Raw genomic sequence first — 24223 nt, 5'->3', positions numbered from 1 at the left:
ACATTCATATTGAAACTACATCGAGATTATAATGAACAAGGGATCCATTTGAAACTTCATCGAGATGGAAATGAAGAAGGAATATGAACAATAACTTACAATCAAATCAAAATTGGGAAAGAAGAAGAGAGATACATTTTTTGTTACAAAGGCAAGAAGTGTAGAATGAGGCAAAAGTACAATGAGATTCACGGAGCGAGGAAGTATGCGACAAAAATAATGATAGGAAAATAGAGATGAAGGAAGTGTAAAGAAGCAAATCAAGGAAAAATAATAGACGAAATAGGCAAAGGAAGAATATATTATTTTTATAGTGGTAAGAAAGGTATTTGAGAAACATACCAGGGAAGAGGTGGGAGTAAACCTCTGAATAGTAGAGGAGGAGAGAAGAAGAGAGAGAGAGTGAAGTAGAAAAGCAGTGAAAAAGTATAGGTAGAGAAGAAGTTTCAAAGACGTTTAGAAATAAGTGACAGTCAGCAAATTATATTCTCTGCGCTCGGTAGGGGCGCATCTCTCTTTTCTGCTTTGTTTCTTTGATATATTTTGTTGGCACAATACTAGAGAACAGTTGAATAATACAGTCTGACCGAACAGTGCTAAAAATGGAACAGAAAAATGCAGAATTTCTTGTGGGTGTAATAAAAAGAGGTGGCTAGAATATTACGTGTCAAAACAAAGAGAGAGAGATACAAAAATTGAGAAAAAGTAATGAGACGTTCCAAGAACAGGAGAGAGAGAGTAAGTGAGAGAGATATAGTGTTAGTTTAGTGAGGTAAAACATCTGCCTAAATAAAGATATTAAAACCAACCGGATTAGATGAGTGACTCATAGATGACTTCTTTTCAGTTCTGCAATTCACTTGTAAACAACTAAGTTGGTTTCACCTTCAGTTGACAGTATTAACACAGACAAGACATACATATGAAATATTGATGCAAAAACTCGAGATAAGTGGATGTGAAGAGAAACAAGGATTATTGTTTGTTGTGAAATTCGGAAAATATCGTAGGAAAATAGAAAGTATTAAATAATAGAAACAAATTGGAAATGTAGAATCTACTGATTTATTCAATTCAATTCTCTGATACTAGTTTCGGCTGTTACGCCAATATCAATCTCTAGTAAGCAGAAGGCTTATTGTTTGTTGTGAAATTCGGAAAATATCGTAGGAAAATAGAAAGTATTAAATAATAGAAACAAATTGGAAATGTAGAATCTACTGATTTATTCAATTCAATTCTCTGATACTAGTTTCGGCTGTTACGCCAATATCAATCTCTAGTAAGCAGAAGGCTTATTGTTTGTTGTGAAATTCGGAAAATATCGTAGGAAAATAGAAAGTATTAAATAATAGAAACAAATTGGAAATGTAGAATCTACTGATTTATTCAATTCAATTCTCTGATACTAGTTTCGGCTGTTACGCCAATATCAATCTCTAGTAAGCAGAAGGCTTCAACTTCGAGCAGCTGGATATAGTGTGGATGGATCCATATAATTGGCCGTGAGTTGACAGATGAAGTTGGAGCTCTGTCATTGGCCAATACAGGACACGCCCACAGCAGCTCAATGTTTACTAGAGTGAACATTTTTTACTAGGGATCGATAATGTAGTCAAGTCACCAGGTTCTTTTTAATGGAAAAACGCTGATTTTTTTCGTGCAATGATTTTTGAGTATTGGACCACTTAGATACAAAAAGTTGACCTTCTAGCCCTGGAGCTTTTTAAAGAGTGTCCCATAAACTACAGATTTTCGACTTCTTTTTCAGTTTTCTACTATTTTCGCCAAATAGAGTCATCTGTCCTCGGGCATCGATCTTTTCTGTCACTCGACTTTGACTTTTTCTGTCATCGGGCAGAAAAAACACTCCCACCTTTTTTTAAAATAATATAATTTTCCCACAGATACCCTGAAAAGTTGCCATTTCTGCACTGATTGCAGGCCGCAAAGAATCACTTTTCCGCTCTACTACGCAAAGTATTTGCGTACTCCAGATTTGCAGCATGACAACGCAAAATAGTTAGTAGGTTATATGGAGCACCAGTGCAGGAAAAACAAAATTATGTTGGTAACACTGACTGTGGTGCACGTTATAATATTAAGGCAGTGGACAACAGTGGATGACAGCGACAGCCACCACATGAGTGCCGCCTTCATTCATTTACTACTCATTATTCAATTTTAAATGAATCAAGGTTTTTATTAATAAAAAAATTACACAGAAAAACACTTGATGGATTTCAGGGAATTTTACCCATAATTATCCACTTTTCATATTCAATGGTAACTGTAGGAAAAATTTAATGTGAAATACGTGCGCAAAGTTCCTCTGCTGCACTCAAGAAACCATTCCGTCTCTTTCGGTGCAGCAAACTGTCACTTTGCGCACTAGTTGCACAAATAATTATTTCAATAGAATGATATACAATTCAGAGCTCTCTATTTTCTTTTAGTCCTGAGTTTGATTTTTCGAAAACGAGACAAATTGTTGGAAAAATGGGATTTAGAGGAATTCATGTTTCCAATTTACTATATATTCCGATTCCCTTTATTTGAATGTATGCTTCGGAATCCCTTTGGGCGTAATTTTGTGCTCTACAGCATGAGACCAGGTAGGCCATTCTATCTCAGATAGATTTCCTGGTACACCTAATGAAAATGTTCCTTGTACTATTCCGAGGAGCCAAAAATCCACGAATTAGGGGAGCTATTAAAAAGCTCCAGTGACACAACGTCAACTTTTTGTATTTTTAAGCTGTCCAATACTCTAGAATAATTGCATGGGTAAGATGAATTTTATTCTGGTTATAACAATCCAATTCAAACAATGATATGAAAAACAATTCATGAAATATTACTGAAATTCATTTATGATTTTTTTATAAATTTATTGAATCCACTTATGAAATTTAATTGCATACGATCAAGGTACCTAGAATACATAGCATACGATTATATGAAACTTTAATGCATAGGTATTTCTTGAACATAATTTTAAATCAGGTTTACCTGAACTTCAATATTCTTCAATATGGACATTTGAAATTTGAGAATTGACTTATCCTACTAATAATGTTTGCTTTTCTTCTTGTGAATGATGTCCACGGAAGCCTCTAGACTGGTGCGAGGATAATGGAAGAGACGATTAAATCAAGCAAGATGATATTATTCTTTGCTCATTTTCAAACTCATTAAATTTCTGTCAACTATAAACCGAGTACCAAACATTCATCCGTTTACAATATTCTTACGGTATGTTAATAATTCACCTATTCTTAGTCCTCTCCTTGCATTGTCTTCACCTCAATTCCAATCACTATTATTGATTCAATGCAAAATCATATTTGATTGAAATTAATGAGGCTTGGAACTTGACTGACAGCTGCAAAAGATTTAATATAGATTAAACGATACATTCAAATTCATCTATTAGTTCCAGAAGCATAATCATGCAATGTGTGGGGGATCAAGGCTGTGCTTAAAACATGGCGTAGGACAATGTGACATATTGCTGCATATATTACGCCAGAGCATATTTATTCTACTTGTCAAAACCCACACTGTAATCAAAGACCTCAATGTCACTCTAAAGCATTATTTGTGGGTCTAGTCTATGGCTCTTCCTTCTTTCGGTAAGTAAACAAGATGAACCAGCAAGAGAGAGATAAATGGATAGGTAGGTGCGAGTGAGAGAGAATGATGGAGAAAGAGAAACGAAGCTTCAGACAATGAGAGAGAGCAAAGAGGGAAAAAGGATAGGAAAAAGTGATGAGAAATTAATTGCATTAATGAAATTGGGATTCTAAACAAAAAATCTCCAAAAATATTAATGGATTTACTCTACAAATGGTCCATTGAACAGTGTAGGCTTATTCCGTGATCGATATGTTTTGGTAGGATATTATTGCATGCATTGTTGGCAGCGTGTTACTCTATTTCTTTGTTCTTTAGTTCTATTTACCATTTCACAGAGCTATTCTCAAGATTGCCTACCTACTAGACTAGACCTATACTTATACATCACAATAGCTTTTATGGAAGGAGTGTCCTGGATGCGATATTTACTTACAGCTTCCAGTTTTCAACTTTTCTATTTTTCTGTCTTACTTTCTTATTATCGTTCAAGGAATGTTTGGACACCAGAAAATAAATTTATTGAATTTTGTTCTGTTATCTGCTCCCTGACATCTAGCAGGGCCACAACACTGCTTCATTTCTTGGTGAAGTAGTAATGGAAAATGATTTTCCTGATGAATTGTTTGTAAAGACAAGAGTCATCTTTCATTGAGCTATCGTCTAATCATTGAGATAGAAGTGTAACTATAGATAGTGATTATTATAGATTGAGTATAGAATTTCTGTTTTTAATTTGCAAGTGAGATGGTTCAACTTACTTATCTAATCAGGTACATGTTAACTGGAAAAACAAAGTGAAGATTATTGTTGTAACTGATGATAATCTACTTTGACGAGACCCAGTGCTTATTATCTGAGTGTTTTTCATTTCTCTGTAGCTGTTCCTTTAATCTCTTGATTATGAGTCCTTCGGCAATATTCATTATTCAATTTCACAACAGTTTCAACATTCAATAATATTATTTGTTTAAATGCATTACAGACAAACAACCATTATTGAAATTCGATATTGGTAGTGTGGTCTGTGCGTATAGACTCGAGTTGCAAAATAAAAGTAGTGGATGCTCTCGAAGAGAGAGGGGAGAATGAGAGCTAGAATAATAGGAAAAAAAATCTGGTGTGGCACACTCACACAACTTTCCTTGCCGTTATGAAGATCGATCACCTGACGCTAGTGTTCCCGCGCATCTCAAGTCTACTATTCAAAGATCTGAGCCAGCTGGTGACAGGACAATAACGCTGTAGACACACGAGGTCTGCTATCTCTTTCATAGTGAATGATTTAATAGAATCAACAGTTGCCAACAGTTTGCAATTGAATAATCACATTTTCTCAAATTTTGAGCTTATTTTCAATTTTAGGTGAAAATGCTACTGAACAATAGTAGTAGAGATTTCCATGCTCAATCTTTTCCACTTGGACTTTTTTGTTTAAATTGTATCTGAAGCCTGATAATTGGGAATCTAAAATCAAACTTTGCATAGATGGGGCGGAGCTCCTGAAATTTTTACAGATATGGGACTTGTTACAGTTGATAGAGCTTTTCAATTGGTATTTTAGGTATAAATTTGATCAAAATCGTTGGATCCGTTTTCGAGAAAATTGCAAAAAACTCTGTTTTTGACAACATTTTCACCATTTTATCCGCCATCTTGAATTGCATTAGATCGAAATTATTCATGTCGGATCCTTATATTGTAAGGACCTTAATTTCCAAATTTCAAGTCATTCCGTTAATTGGGAGATGAGATATCGTGTACACAGACGCACATACACTCATACACACACACATACAGACCAATACCCAAAAACCACTTTTTTTTGGACTCAGGGGACCTTGAAATGTATAGTAATTTGGAAATTGGGGTACCTTAATTTTTTCGGAAAGCAATACTTTCCTTTCCTATGGTAATAGGGCGATTGTCTAGTCGCGACTTACTAGTTTTTCTCTTTTCTTTATCAAAAGTGTTTAATGGAATATAGTTATGACGTCCTTTAAGAGTTATATACAAATTAACTTGCGGGTTCAAGTGCTTGGTAATAAGGTAAAATGGTAACAAGGTAATAAGGTGATAAGTACAAGATAAAAATATAAAACTGCAAGGTATAAAATGAAATTCAATAAAATAATCAATAGCATGTGTGTTTGTTCTGTTCACCAAATGAAAACGGTGAATTATTTTATTCGCTAGTGTTACGCATCCGAATAGATTAATGTGGTCATCCAAACAAGCCCTTAATCTTTAGTGAACTTTGAGATATTATGTACATAAGAAGTATTATCATTTTCACATTGATTAATCAGAATGAGAAAAGTAAGAGTGGAATATAACATGATAATTAAACTGGAATCCCCTTCAGATTTCCCCCCTGAGGAAGTCAAACGCAACAATGTCATAATTATTAAAACTTGAAAGTTTTAATTATTAAAACTGCCAAACTTTTCTGAAACTGTCGGTTACTTAATTGAAACTTAGTGTTTCTTATAGAACTGCCCCCACCGTTTCACTTGCCAGAATATCTCTGAAACTAGGTTAATGAAGATTCTCAATATAACTTCGGCATTGTTTATTTTTCCCATCAACAATAATTCAGCTTTGCAATGCCAAAATCTTCAAGACCACTTGCAAAAGCAGTAACAATTGGTGTAATAATAAAATGCATTGGGAAAAGTAATAATTAAGATGCACTAGCCATGACCTTACTTATGCAATTTTCAGTTTAATTACTTGTATCTGGCAAAATTCAAAGCTCACATTTGAAGCTAGAAATAATTGTATTATAGGTATTTTTCTTGATTTTTTTATATTAATTAGTAGTTTACCAACAATCTCCGTCGGTTCTTTCTCTCTTTCTTTCGTCATTGCACTTTATATTCTATTCTTTTTCCTACAGATACCTTGAAAAGTGAGCATTTCTGCACTGATTGCAGGCCGCAAAGAATCACTTTTCCGCTCTAGTGTATTAAAGTATTAAAGTATTACTTTGCGTACTCCAGATTTGCAGCATGACAAAGCAAAATAGTTAGTAGGTTATATGGAGCACCAGTGCAGGAGAATCAAAATTAAGTTGGTAACACTGACTGTGGTATAGTAAGGTCCACGTTATAATGGCAGTGAAGAACAACGTTACCTATTTATTATGGGCCTTCATTAATTATATTTCTACATTGTCAAAAACAGATTTGGCTTCGTTGTGGAGCTAGAAAAGGATAGTACTACCTACTTTGTCAAACTGAAATCCATCAAATGTTTGTTTATATAATTTTTTTATTAATAACAACTTTAATTCATTTTAAACTTGATAATCCAATTGAAGTTAATTTGAAGTTAATCCAAGTTAATCAATAATTTATTAAAATTAAAAATCAAATTAATCCAATATTGGTTTGAAAGTTTAAATAATCTTGAGTAAATCTTAATTTCTAAAGAATTTTTCAACCAATCAATTTATAAATGAAAAAAATATTATTGAAATAATGAATAATTAATAATATTCAAAATGTATAATTCAATGAGTTCTTATTTTTATTTATTTGAAAATCAGAAAAAAAATAGATAGAACAAATTTGTATTCAAAATACACACTAACAATGTCAACAGCTGATTGGGATGACTGCAAGATAATACGCAAAGTATAAGGAGTACGCAAAGTAATACTTTTACACACTAGAGTGGGAAAGTGATTCTTTGCATTCTGTAATCAGTGCAGGAATGGTCACTTTTCAAGGTAACTGTAGGAAAAATAAATTAAGGTTTTTATCAATAATAAAATTACACAGAAAAACATTTGATGGATCTCAGGGAATTTTACCCATAATTACCCACTTCTCATATTCAATGGTGACTGTAGGAAAAATTTAATGTGAAACACGTGCACAAAGTACGTTTGCTGTACTCAAGAAACCATTATTCCGCACTCGCCTACGGCTCGTGCGTAAACGTTTCTTCCAGTGTAGCAAACTGTCACTTTGCACACTAGTTGCACAAATAACTATTTCCTTATCCGAATTTTCATTCTCTTTTTGAGTTTAGCCCTTTTTGTACCAAAAGTATTTTTAAAAGGACTACTCCTTTTTGAAAAAATGAGACATGATAGTTTGTATAAAATAAGTTGAGACTTATATAATATTATAATATATAATATATCAACAATATTTGTCTTGCCAAATGATTTTGGAAAATTGCAGTATTTTCATGCAAGCCCATACGACAGGATGCAGCAAATCCGACATCACAGTTGATGCAGAGTTGTCAATCTTAATATATTCTGTAATACGGGCTTGCATAAGAAGATTGAAAATTCGCACAATTTGGCAACACAAATATTTTCTTCAAGTTTCAACTTATTTTATACAGACTATAGTCGAAAATTCCACACATTCCATCCCCATAATTAGTTATTGTAAGTGCAAATAATTACGAGTTACTCACCTTTTGTTTCTAAAATACATTTTATCAGTGGAATTCGTATGTTTGAGACATGTACCTGTGCAACAATAAAGCAACTTGACGCGAGAGTATAAAACTACTCAAATAAAACACCCAGAAGATAATAGAAACTTAGATGCAGTTCATGAACTCATTATTATTAAAGATCATTTTCAAAAACGAAGGATTGTTCAATTAGTTAAATAGCCAGCTAATGATGGGTGTACCCATCTAGGAATACCCAGCTAGTTTTAATTTTGCAAGAGTTTAGTTTTAAAACTCTTGACTATCTTCGGTTTTATTTTGAATCAAAAACTCTTCAGTTAACACAAAAGTCTTTATATTATATTCGAAGCAGGTCAACTTGTATCTCATTCTTTCTTCCTGAGTTAAATATTGAATGGGAATACAAAGAAAGATAGCAATGTTCAATTGAAATTACGAGAAACTAATTCCAGTTGACACACTATTATTTTTGTATAGTAGGCCTAAACTCTCACTTGGCAGAAACTTGGGTAATTCCCAAGGATATTATGGTATAGGTAGCCCATATATAGGTAATATACAGTTTACGAAGGCTTCTCCGATTCGTTCTCGTGAAATGAACCACAATTAAATCCAACTGGCTTTTGTGCAACCGGCACCAAGTCTTGTATTTACTAGCCTTGGGTAATGCCCACATGAGCTCTAGGATTGTGCATGGGTAATTGAACGGATGATGATGAGAAATGAGTGGACTTAAAGCTGCAGGTAGGCTCCGAAACGGAAAGCGACCTTTAGATTCAGCATCAATTTGGTTGATACATTATCATTAGCATATACATTATTATACAGTATATTGCATTTTGTTTTTGGCAAGTAGAATAAACAATAAAATAATGTATCAAAATAAAAATAAATCACCATAATCATTGGCACCTTCAGCTTACATCATAAGAGATTCATAATGATATTAACTTTCTGGTGAGGGCTTCTCCTAATCAACTTGAAATTAAAATTGGTTCTTCGATTTTTTTATTTCAATATTGATGATGATATAGGCCTATGGTAACAGTTACTTGTTATTCAATGGATAATTAAATGTGTTAATCTATATTTTAGTACACCAATTTAAATTTGTTCAAGATTATCACAAACAATTTTCGTGTTTGAAATAATCTCAGCTCAAATCTTGTCCAAGATCATGCCAGCCTTGAGACACTGCGCAACCTTTACTGAAATTGATGAGATGAGCTACCTTTCAATGAGGGGTGAGAAACGCGTCCAACTGTAAACAGTGCAGCAACTGACGGAATGAACTTGGAGCCGAGTTCACTACAAACTGTCAGCAATAATTTGAATGTGAAGCATTGATGTTATTTTCAAGGAATACTGACACAGTATGAAGTGTTTCTCGCTGCAGATGGGACGAAACTTGGAGCCGAGTTCACCTAAAACTGTCAGCACTGGCTTAATCGTAAGCATTGTTGTCGTTTATGAGAGATACTGACAGAGTATGAAGTGGATGTGACTAAAGCACCGGCCAAGAGCTGAGTTAAAATAAGTTGAATGGTGAATACCAACAGCATTACATCAGTCGACTTCCTATTTGATTTTTTGACAAGCGGCCAAATGAGGAGAGCAGGGGGCGGACTGCCGGACTGCTTCTGTTCTAATTTTAAGCCGTGTAAATCATATCAGTCTACTTGATCAATGCACTACATTTGTAACTCATATTTCACAGTAATTTGTCCAGATTTGTTGTAGGTTGCTGGAAATTGCATGATAGACTAGTAGTTCTGTGAACAGTAGACCTCACGCAGTATTCTCATCCACAAGTACCTGATTGAAACTATAGACCTTATGGAAATACAGCAATAGACTGGCTTCTCCACACATCTGTGTAATCACTTGTCAGCTGATTTATGATGAATAATTCTATAGTCTGATTTCTACTCTAATAATGGCGTATGAAGGAGGCTCCTTTTTCCTTTTACATTATCCTTGAGATGCAAAATTTCCAAAAACCTTGTATATACGTCGACGCGCAATTAAAAAAGGAACATACCTGTCAAATTTCATGAAAATCTATTATCGCGTTTCGCCGTAAATGCGCAACATATAAACATTTAAACATTAAGAGAAATGCCGAACCGTCGACTTGAATCTTGGACCTCACTTCGCTCGGTTAGTTATCAAATTTCGTATTGCATTTTACTAGTGTATATATAATCCTTGTTCATATTTTGCAAATTGCACAGGCTTTATGTATGTGATATAGTCAAAACAAACTACAAACTACTTGAATATAAACTTATATGTGATATAGTTGAAACAAACCACCTGAATAACAATCAAAAGCTCTACTGTGGATTATATTGTAGTCTGTGCAGAATATTTCAAGTTACTTTAGATCAGGATTTGATGGAGCTGAACAAGCATAAATTAGTAGAATGGAGTTGTAAGTCCCGTATTGCTCAAGCTATATTGGATTACGCTATGGATTATATTATTCATTTACATTAACCATATAATTATATTACATTGAGTAATTGAAACTTCGAGAGAATTTTAAGTTCGATTTCTAGGATACTTATTTAATTTGATGGACCACTGAGTTTATATCAAATCTATTGGTTAAATGGTCCATTATATTTAATAAGTGTCCGAGAAACCGGGCCTTAGCTATTTAGACTACTTTTTCAAAGCACTACATTTTTATCTCACATTCTACACTAATTAAACCAGATTTTTTATAGGTTGCTGGATATTACTTGGATTATGAAATTATTGTTCTCCGTATTCTGTTATTTGTATATTTATTCTCATAGTTTTCACTCTTGACATAATTATGTTATTACTTGATCAATGAACAAAATTTGTATTTCTTTTTTAGTCTGATCTGAGAAAAAATGAGAAAATATAACAATCGTATACGTTTTCTCTGGTCTGATATATTGCTCGATATTATATTGAAAATTTGAATATAAAAAGTATTTTCATGCTTGTAGATCATAGCTTATAGATGGAAATTGAATGTATAGATCTGCCTTGGCCCCATATTTGGATTACTAAGCCTTCAAAAGCCTAGGTAGATCAATGCATTCAATTATATTATTTTTTATCTTTTAAAATTCAAATAATCTCTTAGATGTTTTATAGCCTGCTTGGTATTCTATGATGGCTCATCATATCATATATTTTTATACTGAACTTGAAGATTCTATTCCAACTCATATTCATGTATTATTTTCCAATCTTTGCACTTTATACAATTTTCATTTTCGATGAAATTATATGAAAGTGCACTGAATTTGTATCACATTATTTCCTGTATCAACATTGTTATCTTTGAAAATTTATTTCCCAAGCTGTTGCTCAATAGGATTGAGCTGTGACTTCATAGAAAAGCTGACAAGAAAACTTATAACAAGTAGAATAGAGGCGTAGTGCATTAACATAATAGTCAGAGTATATGCAGGATATGAAGAAATCAAACACTTCATTTTAAATAATAAAATATATTCGTCACCGTTATTTTACAATATTATATCCAGTAACTGTGAATAATATAGAACAAATAATTAAAAACAATTATTAAAAATTTGTCAATCGATACTAATAAATCCTTGTATTACATTAATTTATAAATTAGATGACTGTCGCTTCAAATTATATTACACGTAATCAAATGAGAATCAGGTTATAATGAATTGAAATTATATAAAATTCAACAAACAAAATATAACAATCGATTGATACACCAATCCGTAGAAAATAATAAATAAATAAAGTGATTTAATAAAGAAATTATAAACTCACAATTCTTCTGATAATTTTAGACTCTATACCATAACATTCAAAGCAATATGGAATCTATTGTAGTTGATTCAGCAATATTTAGAAAGCTTCCACTCTAAAAATAAATAGTTTCTTCTCAGAAAATGATCCTTTTCAGATAAACTTTCATCAATATACAAATTTCACATACCAGTAAGTACAAACCCACATAAAAATGAGGCACTATTGATTGGAATACAGACATTCAAAAGCCTACATGATAAAATTTAAAGCTACAATTTTCTAACAAGATCCAGGCCTTGAATTCGTTGATAAAACGTGCACTATCCTATACACTGACATTGTGAAAATCTGCTAATCATGTAGTTCAGAACATTTAAATGCATATGAAATATTTCATGATTTTCATACTCAATATGTAGGTAGGCCTAATCGAAGCAAAAAATTGTGAAGAATCTAAAAATAATATCATTGAGAATTGATTTTGAAGGTTGTACTCGATAGAGAAATTTTCAACACACTATTATGTTTCAGTAAAGAAATAATAAAAAATTACAAAAATAACATACTGCAATTAGAATCTAATTGGATAGACCAACACATTCAACTCAAAAATACTTTCTAGTGGAGGAAATACACTGCAGAAATCAAAAATATCAGTGGATAGTTGAACAAAGTAATGTATAATTCTATATTATTTGAAACAATATTGCTTAAAAAGTATACCATAAAATACGATTTAGGGTTATTGCTAGGAATATCACCTATGGTGAATATAAAATAATCAATACTCTATTGCCGAGAAAATCTTCACAAACTGTATAAAACCAATAATCTATACAATAAGTAAAAGACAATAAATTTAAGAAAATTAATGGATTCTTGATTGAAAATTCATAATTTGTAGCCTTGTTGGTTGAGAATCAAATGAGAAATCTGCGGGTTGAAAAATTAACAGTATATAAAATGTTACCTTCGTATATTTGTATGATGTGAAAATGAGGATAGTAAGCACATACACATGAAATGAAAAAATGATCACCTTGTATAAAAAATAAGACGATGTCAACTGATGTTTGGAATTTTCGCAATTATTTTTTGTCGTTTTGTAGCATTTTGTTGTCTAGTGAGAGTGTGAGCGGTATTAGAATGAATGATGGTGTGGTGGGGGGTGGGGGTCTTAATCTACTTATGTGTGATTGGAATCAGTTTTTCGGGTGCGCCGAGGGCGGGGAGGGGGGCCTCGACTGTGAGGACGCCATCTTTGCTGAGGGATGACTTGATGGACTCGGGGTTGGTGCCCTTCGGCAGCAGGAATTCGCGGTTGTACTCTCTGTACACCGATTTACTGTCTGACTTCTCCTCGTGTTTAGCGTGCACCTGCAACAAGCAAACACACAAAACGGTTAGTTACAGTTTGTCAATCAGTTACAATAGACTATGTCATAATTATAATATAGTTGAAAAATAGTGCAACTTTGTAGGATACAGTGCAGTTTGTGTAGGGCACGACCCTAGTAGAAAATATAACTTTTTTGAATTGAAATATATAATTAAAAGAAATTTCTTGGAGAAGACATTCATTCATTGTATGTATCAAGAAAATTCTTGGAAAAGACATGCTACCATTAAAATAATTTCTTGAAGAAGATTTTTAAATTACCCTAACACTCGAAATACGAAAATACGAAAATTGCCAAGAAAAATACATTTGGAATTGAAAATTTACTGAAAAATCCACTTGTAATACAGTACAAGAAGTGTCTGAAGAGAGTGTACAAACAAAGCACAATAAAAATAGTTAGTATGAAAAGCTGTCCAAGATGCAAAAATTGCAGAGCACCAAAATTTCCTACAAAAGATATTTAGAATTCAAAATTTGAAATTGACCAGAGCCTTGCGCACACCGACATGAGATGAGGGAGTAATATGCAAAAGCCGTGATGCCATGAATATTGGAACTCAAGTTTTGTGTACATGAAAGTATCATGGTTGTATCGATTCTATAGTGGGATCACAGATCTTGGTATTGTCGTATTATAAAGCAATATGTTTAGAAATAGTGTTGAATTTATCGTATTCACACTGACACTAGTTGTATGTTTGTAATCATGTAACAGTATCTGATGTTATGGATGATAATATTATTGAAATAAAATCCAAATAAAATTGAAACAAGAGTAAGTTATGAATTATTTCTAAAGCTTGGAGGAGAAAGATTTCATCAATCACAAAAAATAATATTGTCAACTATTATGATTGAAGAATAAAAACATTTGTTGTTTTTAAAGAATTATAGTTCATATTAATTTATTCATTTCCTTCTTCTAGAAGAATCATAATTTTTTAGAGAGTTGCAAGCTGCAAATTATTTACATTAAACACTCATTTACAATTTATGGACCACTAAACCCCACAACGACAATAGATGCAAATCACCTTTTCATTCATTGAATTCAATTGAATGAGTAACCTAGCAACAGCAGCTATGACCTTGAAAGTGTGACTTTGGCAAATAAAAATGATCTCTTTGATTGCACAAGCCCCAGCTGCTGGCTGTTGCATTTGAATAATCCGAATAATTATCATGCGAATGCAGATGAGTATGTTTGCAGTTGGACGTCTTCTTTCATCGCAAGATGAAAAGATGAATAATAATTATTTACGTAGTTGTGCATAAATTAGAATCATAAAACATGTTCCAAGGTTGGAATTAGAGTTAGAGAGAAGATGGATGTGAATTTCATAATGTGGAGTAAACTATGTACATAACTTAGGTTTGGGGTCGTTGTAACAATATTTCAGAATCAATCGAATCAAAGTTATAATGAATCAATAGCTAAACATTAGTAAAGTTATCAATAAAACATCTTGATTCAAACATTCAAGAATTGAATGAAAACACAAATATGTTGTCAAATTCTACACGTTTCTACAATATTGACAATGACTCAGTCGAATTTTCATTCAAGAATGTTTGACAATCCTTCGTAAATGTGAGGTGAAGTGTGGTGGCCTGACCTAGATGGCTATTTTCCTCAATTTGACCTACAAATTTGTAAATTATGAAGATTTTTAATTCAAACATGCAATAGTATTTTGAATATTAGAAATTATGATAATGAGTTGTGAGTTCACAAAACCGTCTTTTTCCAAAAAGGACGACAGAAAGCATAACAATACTGTCTAATCTTTAGATTAATAATAAATTACGGATTTGATCCAAGATTTATGTACAGTAATTGATATCGGCTACTTTCACATTGCTTTTGTTATATTGATTTACAGTCAAGGTTGAGTATTGAGAGGTAGAGAGGATTTTCAAGTCCTAACTTCACCATTAGGAAATATTTTGAACTGGAATTCTGATTCTCCAAACTCTTTAATATGTTTTCCAGGTGAAATCAACTAGAAAGGTAAACTTGTTTCGATTTCAAGTAGTTATCCTACTAAATTTATAAATTCAAATCACAGAAAGTTGATGTGAAACTGGCCAACTTTCAATACCACCCACACGATGATTTAAATCACTAGTTAGTTATTGAACTTGATTGAATATTAAAGTTTAGCAGAATAAATTGATTGGAATATTGATTGAATATTAAAGGTTATTGGAATAAATTGATTAAAGGTTTCCCATTTTCTTGTAATGGCGATGTAGCTCTGGGAAAAAACTTGCTGGGAACCTCAATTCCATCACCACACTATAAACGATTATGATGTGAGATTCACTATGAAATGTCAGCATTCATTTATCAATGACATAAATGCTACCCATTCAACCATTGCTCGCAGTTTATAGTGAATCTTATTATAGTTATGTACGTACAATAATCGTTTATTTTTCCATTATTTCGTCACACCATAAACATAGTTATGTTGATGTACAGAAAAAGGTCTGCCTACATGAAAAAGGAGGTATTTGCCTATATCGCATGTCACGTTTGAGGTGTGGCTCCTCTATTGATGGAATAGCGGCTTATTGTGTTTCATTTTATTCATCCTGCATTTTTCTCGTTTTTTCAATTTAGTTTCAGTATCAGTCACGAAATAGAGATAATTTGCTCGAAACTAGAAGAGAGACAAGTCTCTCATCATTTTTGCTTTTTATCATTCCTTTATTATTCGTCCTCTGCTATCCTCTATTCCTTCCTATCATTTCTTTCTGTTATTCTATCTCTTTACCTCTATATTGCTTTCCTCTCATATTGTTTGTTTACCTCATCTTCTTTTCATTCTTTCTCTAGTTCATCTCTTCTCCCTAATTTCATCATTGTTTATCACATTCTAACATCTTCTTTTCTCATTCAATCTTCGTTTTATCAAACTTTAACCTCTTCAAACAATCTCTCTTCCTCACCTCTCTATCACTCTAAATTTTCAACTCTTTCTGTCATTCTCTTTCTCTTCTCACGCACTCGCTACACATTTTCTCTCAGAATTTCCTTTCATTCACTGTTATTTCAATCCCTATATCCTTCTTAACTTTGTTGTCTAATCTGATCTCATTTAAGTTCTATCCTTTCTCTCTCGTTCTTACATCCTTCAATATGGATCTTTCTAGTTCCTCTGCTTTCTCCCTTTTTCTATAGAATTCATCTCATCTCTCTTTCTCCCCTCATTCTTCTCTCATTTCCTCTTTTTATTCGTTCTCCTCTTCAATTATTTCCCTCCCTTTAATTCTTTCTCCTCCTCTAATACACTCACTGATTCATAAAAATTTTGCATATCATGTATAAACTTTTTCTTTCTCTCACTTTCTCAATCAACTGATGCTGTCTCCTCCTTCTCTAAATCTTTCTTCCTCTTCTCTGAAGCTCTATCTCTATCCCTCTCTCTCTGTTTCTTCAGTCATATTTACTTCCTCTATCTCTCTTATTTCTTTTCCATATGATTACCTACATCTATCTCTTTTCTCTATAAGATCATCCTTTCCCCCCATTTTCTCTCTTCCTTGCTGCTCTGCTTCTCACTCAAGCTCTCTCCGCAGTTCGAACTAGGAGTGGTCTGACTAGGCACCCTTTGTTTCTCTTGAGCCGAGCCAGCTGTGGGTGCGGCTATAAATCATATGCATTTGAATTAATGAAACATGACCGATCATACATCATGCATCATGTGTGGAAAAGGTCACTCCGTTTCCGAACGATTGTCCAGTGTGTGGTATGATCTAGAAAGTTCAATATATATTTCGTTGGAGAAATTTTCTCGTAAATTATAACTAGTAATTTAAAGGTATGAATTCGTAATTCGATCAAAGTTGTCCACCAATGAGTCGAATTTGTTACACCACAAACAATGAAAAAACACACACATAAAAATTATATTATATGTAGGCAACTATATCCTATGTACCAAATTGTGTATAATTTAGGCAGTTCTTTTCAATTCATAGTGCATTTTTCATGCGAAATTATACGCTTATTAACAGAAAGTAGCCAAATTGAATGAAATTTAATCATGTTTTCAATATCAATACTTTGTACCTGCTTGTTGTTTCTCGAAACGTCATTATATTTATCCAATAAGTGCAAATCATATTTAGTTGTTTCTCATATCACTCTCTGAAATTCTATATTATTTATTTATTAGATCATTCAGAATAGTACCACAGGCTTACGCCCAGAACGGTTACAATATTTTAATTTATACAACAGTTCAAATGTAGCAAGGTTATGTGTTATAATATGACAATTTACATAGTTTTCAAAATGAAACGATCAAGTTCTAAAAGAGAGCTTTCACTTATCTGAAAATCAAATCAGAACAAATTTAATTTCAACCCAAACTGCATTTAAACTATCTACCAAAATCAGTAAAGAGAGAAGGTTCGATGAGCAGAATGAATGAGTGGATTGAAAAAGAGTGAATTTATTATTCTTATTTAACGATGAACTAACAATGAATTTGACAATGAATGAACAATGAATTTTATTAATTTAATTTCCAGTTACTGTAAAATCCCACATTTGGAGTCTAAACTCGTAAATTGCATTCATTATGATTTGTTCATTTATAACTGAAATCACAAATGAGATAGATGTGACAAAAATTGTCATATACAACTATATAACAATCATATCAAGTTATCTCAAAAAAAATTTAATTAGTTATAAATTCCGAGCAAATTTCTTCAACCATACTATAGCTTTCTCAATGTTCCGTTTAACTCCCCTATTTTTCCTAACCATTACACAGATAAACGATGAACGAGTCTGACATTTATGTTAACCGATTTGTTTGGGGTGGGTGACAAAGCATGGAGCTAAACAAAGCCTTCGCATAAGTTCACACGCAAAGGTCGTCTTCCTGTTAAGCCACTAAAGGACTTAGTTGGGAACTTGCAAGTCCCGTCTCCACACTGAGAGTACACAGTTCAGTGAACCTTCCTCTACAAATTAATGCAAGTCACGTTGAGAATCAATAAGTCATGATTGGGAATCGATGATTTATTGATATAGAATATTTAAAGTGTTCTGTTATAATGTATCATTATAAAATGAAATATCAAGAGTATAATGTAGTCATCGTATTGAATGAAAAAGACTAAGAAATTGTCAAAAAACCACAGATTTATTGATACTTAGAAAGACCGGTTCCGGTTATTACACCATTGTCAATCTCTGATAAACTAAAACTAAATACAAGAGCAGCAGAATTTATACTAGTAGGCGAGTACTGCTATTGGTCAAGGGCCAATGGTCAGTACTCGCCTACTAGTATAAATTCTGCTGCTCTTGTATTTAGTTTCAGTTTATCAGAGATTGACAATGGTGTAATAACCGAAACCGGTCTTTCTAAGTATCAATAAATCTGTGGTCTTTTGACAATTTCTCAGTCTTTTTCATTCAATATGAATAATTACCATAATCTCAACTTCTCAACTACACAAAAAGTAGTCATCGTATGCACACAATTACTATTTTATTACTAAAATTACTATTACTTTTCATGATTGACATGAAACATAATTCGACAAATTTATTTCATTTATTACATTCTGAAATAAATCATTTTAAGACTGGCGTTATTGATGATACTTCAATTTTATGTATATTGGATTACAAAATATTGATAAATGACTGAATATGGGTGTATATGAAATTATATAAATAGGCATATGAACCATATAGAGATTATACCGTTGGTGCTAATACACATCCTGTCAATAGAGAATGAAAAAGGGTTTCAAGTGTTCAATATTACAAGAAAAAAAAGGTTGTATATATATTATTTTATTTATTGATGTTGTTTGATGACAAGAATTCCGTTACCTTCTCCTGAATATCAGAGCAGAGGATAATACCTAGTATCTAGATAGTTCAAAGTGGTCATATGATTTCCAAAACTGTAGAATGAATGTTTGATGTTATTTTGATGGAAATAAAATTATTTATTTAAAAAAAATACCTATTGAAATGTTCGTCCTAATTTTTATGATATTTAGCATATAAAGAAGACTTTTAAAATATAATATAAGACATTTGAGCAGAAAAATATACGAAAGAAACTGATAAGGAGCAAGCAAGGAGAATATAAGATGTGAATTCTTAAGAAAGTTTCATTACAAAGAAAGAAGATTGAGTTGTTGATGTGAGAAGTAGTTTGATAAATAACTTGGCAGCAGGCCGCAGATTGATTTTTTATGAACCACGCAATCCGGAAAAGCCGGGAAATTCATCAAAAAGCGGAAAACTGCGGAATGAAATAATTCTCCGGACTCGTGTCTTCCAGTTTGGTTGATGTGAAAGAGACTGTTTGTCTGGCCCAAGTTGCACGAACTATCGATCATGGCCTATTTTTCGAACGGATAGAGAGTGAGAGAGAGTGCGCAATAAACAAAGAGAGAGAAAGAGTGATAGAAAAAAGGGAGAAAGAGGGAACTGGAAGGATTATACCGAATAAATAGCAATGAGAGAAATGAGAAGTGGAGAGGAAGATGTGCAGGAGGGGATGAGAGAAAAAGGAGAAGGGAGAGGAAGAGTAGAAGGAGAAGGAGGTAGGAGAAGGAGCGAGTAAAAGGAGGGATAAGAAGGAGTATAATGATGAAGATTAATAATGGGTTATTTATATATTTATTTATTTAATCATTCAGAATTACACAACTTAAGGAAAAGTACCACAGGCTTATAAGCCCAAAACGGTTAGATAGAGTGATGAAACTGAGTAACTTGAGAGAGAAGATAAATAACTTGAGAGTGATATTAAAACTTGAAGATGTTGGATTTTCGAATGTTTGAGAATAAGCTCATATCAGCTTCTAAATGAAGGAAACTGGAAAAGTACTTTTAAACCTTTCGGCAACACATTGAAATTTCTGAATTTAGTGGATAATAAAAAGTGAACATTGTAGAATGTTTATTATAGAATTATATTTTGATGACGTCTCCTGATCCACATGATCGAAAAGTAAGTAAATTAGCTTTTATTGGCAATTTAAATGCTACTAAAACTATATAATGTAATGTTTCTAGCATATTGTAATACAGTGTCACCAATGGATGAAGCTGATAAATTATTGATAATGTAAATCCGTGGCAGTAAAATATCTACAGAGTACTGATATCAGTTTACTTCTTGTGTTCTACTTTCTAAATCTCATCCTTATTTAGTGAGGTAGGTCCATAAAATAAGCAGCTACCAACATAATTATCCTTAACAGGAGAACATTCATGAGATACCAACTTGCAAGTTGCAATCAAAATCGTAAATCGATTTTCAAATAAAACAATTTCACTTTTTTGTTCGCAAAATCTAAAAACAACACACATCCTAATAAGGTTAACGGTTCTACCTGTTGCAGGGAGGTTGTGAGTCGAAACAAATAAGTCTCATACTTTTTATGACGTTTGCAACTAAAAACAACTTCACTGTGTGTGATCTTCAAGTCTATACTGGGATTCATTTTAGATTGTTGGCATTTCTTACATACTATTTTAATGCGTCCACTCAACCACTGCTGACAGTATGAAGTAGATCTCACCATATAGCTAACAAGTTTGTTGTAGAGAAGAGAGAATTGATTTTTTTAATCTGCGCTTCTGTCTACAAATAAGGTTCGAAAGTTTTTGAAGAGCTGACAACTTTGGCGACTGACTTTGTTTTTCGTTTCGGTTTGACCATAAATAGTAATAGAGCAGCACAAAGGAACCGCGAGCATTTGCGCGAAACTTTGCATCTTTGAAAGTGACAAGAATAAGAAACAAATGTTGGCTACTCATGTTGAGTGACTAACGATCCCTCGAATTCACTTATGATCTGGGTTCTAATGATAATCGGCATCTCAGTTGGCCATTTTTGGTAACCTGTTCTATTTGTAAGCTGTCGAAGTGGCTCGCTAACGAGGGTGATGTAGAATTGAGAGTGTGTGTGGTTGTATTATGATGAATGTTTCCGACTTTTAAAATGGAAGTACAGCTAATGATCCATGTTGAATTTCAAGAGTTTTTTTAAGGAAGCCAATTTCTTATTTCGGTTTTGTTAACTGACCTCGCAGCTTATTGTAATATTGAAATCAATAGATATCATGTACAGGATGCAATAGAAACACTTCACTTATATGGGCTACTTTATTCAAATTATAAAAAAAAACAATATAAAAATTTGTAGTACTCTTTTATTTAAACATTTTTAAAACTTTGAAACATTTTAAAGACTAGTTTTGATCATTGAAAATTCAACTTGAAAATGGCCAATAGTTAAAACTAGTCGTTAAAATGTTTTAATAGAAGGGTACTACAAGTGTATATATTGTTTTTTTATTAATTAGGATGCAATAGATATATTGTATAAGATACATAATTTTCGAAGTATCCACCAAACTGATTTCCAGAACCATGTTTTTTGTGTTATAAAGTGATACATTCTCGGCTGAACATGATAACAGGAGACCTCTAATTCAACAGTAACAGAGTTTGTTGTCACTTAAATGTAACAACTTAAGTTACAGTTACAAAGTGTAGACTTGATTTACAAGTGTAATATTTGTTTCTCTGTATTGTATTGAGACTTATAAGAAAAGTTATCAGCAATAGTTTTTCAGGATTGGAATGATTTAAGATTCTGTCAATGTAGGAAGATTTTCACACTTCTTTTACACCAAAAATAGATTTGAAAACAGTAGGTAATCAATCGAGTTTCACGAACTCGAGTTTCAACTCCCAGAGTTGAGAATTGCAATAGTGTATCATATAAAGATGAGGACTCCACGTGTAATAGTTCACAATCATTGTTAAATATCAACAGTACAACAAGTATATGGTTCAGGTGGGAATAAATAAGAGATTGCATTCATTCAAATTCTAATAAAAAAATAGATTACAGGCCTAATAATCTTCAAATGGTTGACAGCATTCAATTTGGATTCTCGTTTACAAAACTATTAAATAGGTTTATTTCAGAGTTTCATAATTCAGAGTTTTGTAGAATTTGATCCGAATTCCTTTATCAATAATTTATTGATTGATAGAGTTTAAGAGAATCAAGAGTTTCAAGACTTTGAGTTTTGTAGGATTCCATCCATTTTTCTTAATCAATAATTGATTTGAGGTGTTTAACTTGGAAAAGCATTGTTCAAGGCTCAAATGAGTTTTGTCCTGCATGACACCTTGTGATGTAAACTTCTATAACATTCCACCAAGGGCATACTAGTCAGCAAACAGCTGCTGTCAATGATATCAACTGGACATTCCTTATATTCAATTAATCAATCAAACTGGATATGTACAGCCAACTGAGATGTATAGCCATAAACGGAAACCTGCTTCCTAGATTTATATCAATGCTATAGTGTATTTCATAAGTTCATACTGTCAGAATCCCTTATAAGAAGCATCACACTGGTTACATTCGATTAATTCTGACAGTTAAAGGTGAATACTCAATGAATTGTACATGACAATATCGTCGTTGTCTTATCTCAAATGAGTGTTGAACAACCATAGGTTCAGCGTTATGAAATTAATGCCTGAAAATGAACTAATTAGAAGCTGAGACAATGCCGCACATTTTCATACTATGATTATTACATTGTATGTCACTAATCAATTGTACATTTTGTAATCTATTATTAGTCTGCTGATCTATGTTTATTTATCTCTATTTTTCTATTTTACCACTCTATATTATTTGTAATTATTGTCAGGACTACTTAGTTATTGAATGAAAACCACCTCCTGTGAAGCTATGGAGATCATGTCAGGAGAGTTCGTACAAATTATATAGTGCAATAAATGTAGAACAGAGCTGAAGGATTCAGTGGACTTTGGTATTTTCTAATGTATTTTACTTTTTAAGAAATGCTAAATTAAAATTAATGGTTAGTCCAAGTGACTATTTTGAATAGAATTCAATTAAAAAAAGTGAGAATTCATACGATAATGGATTATCATATAATTATGATGGTGAGTCAACAATATCTTTATTTAAACAATAAAGATAAAATAGTGGTATTACTGTATATAGTTTATCGATTCATCAAAAATCAGCTCAATAAGGAACAAGGAGAAGGCTGACTTAGTGTGAAACTTTCCTTCTTCATAATTCCTTAATGTAAATGAATGTGTTTAACAGTGCTGACGGACTAAATTTTGGTCAAAATTAGGGAATGAAATAGTAGAACTGAGCCTGTCTTTTCTGTTCCAATCATTCTATGATTATGTATCCATGTTATTGATGAAATTCATGATGAATTATGCCAGGGACAACTGATACACGTATCAGTATCTTTAAACAGTATATTTACTCTATGATCATGCTTAGAAGATAATAAATAGAGGTGATCTATTCTAAGCTCTGCTACAATTCAACTTCCCATTGACTAGACACTCAAGCTATTGACACTACTACCAGAGAGGAGGAACAGAGATCTTCATGAACTACCAACTCCATGAATCATATGTCGTCGTCTACATTTTTTCCCTTCCATTAACTGGCCACTAAAAACACATTTCTGAATTGTCACCTATGAATCATACCCTGCACTTTACAAAAGCACACATTTCTCGACCATCTGCTTATAAGGCGATGGTCGATGGTCTCTTAATAGTCGAGTACTTTCGACGGGTGACTCGAAATTGAGTAGGCATCAATGGATTGATCTCGCAAAGGCGTTAAACGCCCACTTAGATCTTATCAGCATGCTGATGCATTGGAACACTTTTTTAAAACCAGAATCGTGAACTAGACAGAGTACCACCTGAAACACCTACATGTGTTCTAGTATCAACTTCAAACTGTCAGCATTCTTTGTATATATGACAGCAAAGGTTCCCATTCAATTAATACTGACAGTCTTAATGCTAAAACGCCTACAAGTATTCTGGTGTTCACTTCTAACTGTCATCATTTCTTATGTAAAAAATCAAAGATTCCCATT

At 32.8% G+C, this 24223-nt stretch overlaps 1 protein-coding gene across 2 annotated transcripts in view; it reads right to left on the bottom strand.

Moving 5' to 3' along the window:
- Positions 1 to 11554: 11554 nt before the first annotated feature.
- Positions 11555 to 24223, bottom strand: part of LOC111058548 (alpha-crystallin B chain-like) — a 28650-nt gene continuing 15981 nt past the window's right edge. For both annotated transcript variants that reach the window (XM_039438918.1, XM_039438919.1), the window contains one exon: positions 11555 to 13230. In XM_039438918.1, coding sequence (XP_039294852.1) covers positions 13036 to 13230 — 195 coding nt within the window. In that variant the 3' untranslated portion in view covers positions 11555 to 13035. The remainder of the gene's footprint in view (positions 13231 to 24223) is intronic.

Source organism: Nilaparvata lugens, chromosome 12 (genome assembly GCF_014356525.2).
Source record: "Nilaparvata lugens isolate BPH chromosome 12, ASM1435652v1, whole genome shotgun sequence".
Taxonomy (NCBI): domain Eukaryota; kingdom Metazoa; phylum Arthropoda; class Insecta; order Hemiptera; family Delphacidae; genus Nilaparvata; species Nilaparvata lugens.
The sequence above is the reverse complement of the archived record's forward strand: the minus strand, read 5'-3'. Positions and strand labels throughout refer to the sequence as shown.